The 6,000-nt window shown below is 36.6% G+C and overlaps 1 protein-coding gene across 1 annotated transcript; it reads right to left on the reverse strand.

The window, feature by feature from the left end:
- Positions 1–2,090: 2,090 nt before the first annotated feature.
- On the reverse strand, positions 2,091–4,354 carry LOC143614046 (uncharacterized). Its single transcript, XM_077087597.1, has one exon. It carries the CDS (start codon positions 4,352–4,354, stop codon positions 2,135–2,137), a length of 2,220 nt encoding a protein of 739 aa, XP_076943712.1. The 3' UTR covers positions 2,091–2,134.
- Positions 4,355–6,000: the final 1,646 nt, after the last annotated feature.

The following is a 6,000-nucleotide window of genomic DNA, read 5'->3' on the forward strand; positions in this document are numbered from 1 at the left end:
AATTCGGGTGTTTGAATTTTCAGTTAACAAAAATCAATCCTTTTGAATCATCGTTTTGAGATAAGTTTTACATCAGTTGGCTCGTATCCTTCTTCCGATCAAAAGTCCTAAAACAACAGTTTGAAACTCGGAAAAGCGTAAAGGCGTTACGTGTTTTTTAATGAAGGGCATTGAGACAAAAATAATTGAAAGGTTGAACCGTTAGTAGTGATTTTTAAAGGTGAGATTATTATAGGCTAATACATAAAAGTGTGATTATTTATCTTCGCCCGGGGAGATAAAGGATCAGAAAGTTATTGTTAGAATAGTCGGATCCCCCTTAAGGTTAATCTGTTTGGTGGCGAACCGGCGTTACTTCAGTTGAACTCGTTAAAAGGAAGATTTTATCAACTAGATTTTTATATTATAATAAAAGAATCCAATTACAACATAGAGACAGGTAAGCGGAAGATTATTCCGGTTAACCATGGGTGTCCCTTATGCGGTTGCATTTCAGAGACTGATCGTATGTTTAAGTCTTGTTTCGTGGCTAGTTTGGTGTGGCAACGCATAAATAGGTAGTGCGAGATCCAGTCAATATTCGACTTTTCTTTGAAAGACATTTTTGAGATTCGTAAGTATGCTCCCATCCTCTATAGCCGGAAAAGAAGCCTCCAACCCATAATGTTGGTTGCTTGTTGGTGTGCCTGGCAAACAAGAAATAGAAGTATTTTGAGCAGCAGAAGGTGGATCGTGGGTCAACTGTAAAAGCTCGTGGTTCAAATCAAATCTCTTAGTTTTCTTTGGGTAAAACTGTAAAAGCTTGGTCGAGCAAGGTAGGGCTAGACAGGAGAAATTTATTGGAGCTTAACGTCTAATTTGTCATATCTTTGGTTCTATTGTTTTTGGTCTTGTTAGCGGGTGCTTTTTTTTTTAATGAAAGTTTCTGGTTGAGGGAAAAAAACTTGCTAATAATCTTTTATAATGGAATCTTTAGTTTCTAGATTTTTTTTCTAGCTTTGTTGTAAATCTTATTTAGATTTGTTGTGCTTTGTTCATTTAGCTGTTACTATTAAAGTTTTCGCATCACTTCTAAGTTTCTAGTTACCGACTTTTATTATTGTTATATGATGTTTTCTTGTTAGGACTATCTTGGCTACACTTATATTATTTGTTTTATATAGTTTACCACACTATTTTTTGGAATCGGTGTTCTTAGTTGGAGCGATCTCTCTCTCTCTCTCTCTCTCTCTCTTTAAATAGAGAAAAGGTTTGCATTCGTCTCACCTTCCGTAGACCTTATCATACAATTGAGATTTTACTGGATACGTTTGTTTGTCAACATTAATTTGTATACAAAATTCATAAGGTGTCATATATTGTTTGATCTTAGATAACTATAATAAGGATACCTGAGCTAACCTATACAGTGCCATACCGGAATGAAATGAATTCAGACATTCAGATTGGGCACGTTGAATAAGCAGACACGGTTCAAATTAGAAATCCAAAGCCTAAAAACTATCATCTGTACACTGATTCAGATCAAGTCACCATCAAAAAAAATTATTCCAATATGAATTGTAAACGACACGACTTAAAACCGAGTCTAAAAAAGGCACAGAACCACCTTGCCCTCACCCTTCGATGTCCCTAGCATACGTTAAGTTTTTGATCTTTGAATGTATTGATGTAGCCTTCTTTTAATAAACTATTTCGCTTACAATGATTATCAAAATCTCTCAAAACAGAGGTCACAAAACAATTAAAAGAATCAGACATCTATCTACATGAGATTATCGACACCTCATTTACTGCCAAAACTTTCTCAATGGTTTCGACACAACTGAATTTTGACTTCCGCCATCTATGTGCCTGCAATGACAAGCAGAAGATAATTTTTACTTATTTCTTGACAAACAGGAATTTCAAATAATATGTTGAAACTAACAACAAACTAATACATACCTAATAACAGAAACGTTGTATGCTTGACATACGATGGTACCCTGATCGATCCCTTGATCCAACTTTCTACGACTTCCAGCTCGGTCACAATCAGTAAGTTTGACCAATTGCAGAAGTCAATAGCAGGATCTTGAACTCTTGATCCAAATTCATGACGCCCACATGCAAAAACTCATGATTTTGAATCTTAATCACTAACACCGTTCATAAGTTGTCTTCCAATCATCTCATTATGCAATTCCTCTGCTTCTTTTACATTACCAACCTCATTATATTTCTTTACAAGACAGCCATATATAATATCATCTGGACGAACACCATTTACAACCATCTCAATAAACAAACTTCTCGCTTCTACAACTTTATCACGTTTACAAAGCCCACAAATTAAAGCAGTATACGCGTAAAGATCAAGCTTTACACCACTTTTTACCATTGTATCCTTCAACTTCAAGGCTTCTTCAACATTCCCATTTTTCAAATTCCCATCAATCAAACACGTGTAAACCGTTACATCCGGAATCAAACCCCTCTCAAGCATTTCATCAAACAATTTATTGGCAGCCTCTAATCGATCGTTTTTACAAAGCCCGTTAATAAGAGCTGTGTAAACAATAATATTAGGTGTTAATCCATCACCCAACATTTTATAAAAATAATCTAAACCTGATTGAACACATCCAAGTTTGCACAAACCATCAATTAACACACTGTATGTCACAACCGACGGTGTCATACCTATATCATTCATTTCTTGAAACAAATCTAGAGCTTCTTTTGACTTTCCTGATTTAAAATACGCATCCATTATCGAAGTATAAATCACAAAATTTGCATCCGTACCACTTTTCTTCATTTCCTTAAGTACAACCTTAATATCGTCAAACATTTTCTCGTTACAAAGTCTTAAAACAAGAGTACCGTATAACAACAAATCAGGTTTGATGTTTTTCGACTCCATTTGTTCCCAAACATCCATCGCTTTACTAATATTTTTGGATTTTATGTACCCGTGAAAAAGACTCGTGTAGCCTTTTAAATTTGGTGATAAACCAGTTTTAACCATTTCACTAAAAACCTCTTCCGCTTCCTTCATTTTACCTTCTTTAATAAGGCCATCTAATAACGCTGTACATGTAACAATATTAACTGTAACACCTGCCTCAGACATTTCTTTAACTAACCGCACGGCCTCCAAAATACAACCCAATTTACAATTTGCATCAATTAAAGACGTATAAGTGAATTCATTGGGAACAAGACCGACCCGTCTCATATCCATGAAAAACTTGATTGCTACTTGCAACATTCCTTCTTTACAGGACGCATCAATAAACGTGCTGTAAGTTACAACGTTCGGTTTTAATCCGTTTTCCTTCATGTGATGAAGAAACTCAAATGCTTGTGGCATTTTCCCAAACTTACAGAAACAGTTTATTAACGCATTGTATGTGATCACATCGGGACGACATCCACTATTTTTCATATCATTATACACACACGTTGACTCGGTCAACTCCCCGAGCTTACCATGCCCATCTAAAAGCGTATTATAAGTAACAACATCAGGTGCCACATTTAACACTTTCATATCAGAATAAAGCCTTTGCGCGCCTTTCATATCACCCTCTTTACACAAATAATCAATCATAATATTAAACGTAAACACCGAAGGCTTAATTCCCACCCCAATCATTTCCTTAAAAAACCTCTTCGAGACCTCGCCTCGACCTGTTTTCGTCAACCTACCCAAATACAAATTACACGAGCGCGCCTTCGGAAGCACTTTAAACGCTCTCATTTTATCAAAACACGCGTTCGCCTCCTCAAACCTCTCTAACTCCACAAACACATTAAACACCGTGTCGAACACGCCCCACCCAAACCGACATGTTTTCCGCGTCGCCCACATTGCATCGAACACATCCCAACCCGGCAAAACTAGTGAGCTAACTAAATCCTTCAAAACACCATGAGCATCGGTATATTGTTTATGAAAAAACAAAATGTGAGCTAGAACACAATACGCCTCGCTCGTGTGGCGAAACCCGGGTTTAGTTTCGGCTAATTTGAAGAACTTAAAGGCTAATAAAGGTTCTTCCTTTAAGTGTAATAATATGTTTGAAACACAAATTGGGGCTAAAGCCGAAGCAAATAATTTATTAATCCTATAATCATCCCAACGCTCATTCTTAACAATTTCCTTAATGGTATTGCGATCAAGACCGTGGGCTAAATTATCGCAAGTGGGTTTACTGGAATATGATCGGAAAGTGAAGAAAAATAATATATTATTTGAATTTGAATTTGTTAATGTTGAAGATGATGATAATACGAGGCTTACGCGATGATTTGGGTATCTGGTTTTAGTTCCCATGAAGACGAGACTGCGAAGGAAGATGAACATGGTCTGGGCGAATTAGGCGAGTGGGGTTCCATTCATTCCATTGCTGGTGTGAGTGTGGGAAGTTGGTACAGTGGTGATTAGGGTTTTAGCCACCAGGGTTCAAGAGGAAAGCGGCAAGGTGTGGTGTGGTGTGGTGTGGTGTGGTGGTGTGAGTGCGGGTCGGGTTTGAGTATATGGGTTTGGGCTTAGTTCTAGTACTGGCCCAATGTTTCATGGGTTAGCTAGAGGTGCACAAATCGGGTTTTTAAATACCCGGGTTCGGGTATGACCGGGTATTGGAAAATCGGGTATTGGTAATACCCGGTTTGGGGTCGGGTCCGGGTATTCTCTATAAAAACCATACCCTATGCATCGGGTCAGGTTAGGTATGGAATCGGGTATTTGAATACCCTATTTTTGGGTTTTTTAGGTTTTTTTTGGGTTTTTTTCGGGTATAGATTGGATTTTTTAAGGGGTTACACTTTTAGGGGTATTTTCGAGTATTTTTCAGGTATTTTTCGGGTAATTTCGGATATAAATCGGGTATTTTGAAAAACCCAGTTACGAGTATTGGAAAAACCCGGTTCCGGATATGGAAACGGTTCCGGTTTTCGAGTATTACCGGGTATAAATCGGGTCCGGTTCCGGGTACGGGTTTTGGTACTGAAATACATACCCTATCCGTACCCTACGGGTAGGGTCGGGTACGGGTTCGGGTATTAAAAACCCGGGTATAGAAAAAACCGGTTCCGAGTATTTTTTTCGGGTTCGGGTTTTTTGTGCACCTCTACTTAGCTGTTCAAGTTGACAATATAATTATTTTTTAACTTCTCAGGTTCGAATCCAATTCCAACCGGGTTGTATCGTAGTTGGTTTTTGGGCGGCAGGTTTTTCAGGGAACTGAGATGGTGGGCTTAGACTACCCAGTGCTGTCTACGATCGCGGGTGTATTGGGAGTGTTAGGACGTCTTTTGTCAGTGGATTATCCCGAATACCCGGACTTTATTTGTTAATTGTTAAAAAGAAAGTTTTGTCTTTGAAAATAGACCATCAATTCCAAATAAATTGAGCATTTCATGTATATAGTGCTCCTCAAATATCATTTATATTCAAACTAAATCATATATGTTATCCCCGCACAACTTGTCTAACTATCTTAATCTTAAATATATATAAACTAACGAAATATTTCTATGTTCTCTCAAGCTACTAGATTACTTTATTTATAAATGAATGTTTCTCATGCATTTGACCCGAATTTACGGGTGTGGGTCTCATCAAACCTAGATAGCCCTTAAACATTTTATAGCATCTCATTAAATTAAAAATTAATCTAATCAAATATTTGATATGAAAATCCTATAGAATAGGGATATACTAAAAATTAGTATTAGAATTTTTTAAAAAAGATATTATTTATAATTAAGAAACAATTTTTTAATAAAAAAAATAAGCGGGTCATGTGTCTCGCCAAACCCAAATAGTTTTTAAACCGGTTAAAATTTCATTTATTTGTGAAACCCTTTAATCATCAAATCCTAATGATATTATTGACTTCCTTATAAATAAATTTAAAATCCAAAAAATATATAAATGTTAGAAACGAATAATGTAATACAACACCAAGTGGGGGTGGATAAAAACTTCAAATCAAATTTTAAATATCA

The sequence above is a fragment of the Bidens hawaiensis genome, unplaced genomic scaffold (assembly GCF_021521415.1).
Source record: "Bidens hawaiensis isolate Kalapana, Puna unplaced genomic scaffold, B.hawaiensis_p1.1 tig00038687_1, whole genome shotgun sequence".
NCBI lineage: Eukaryota > Viridiplantae > Streptophyta > Magnoliopsida > Asterales > Asteraceae > Bidens > Bidens hawaiensis.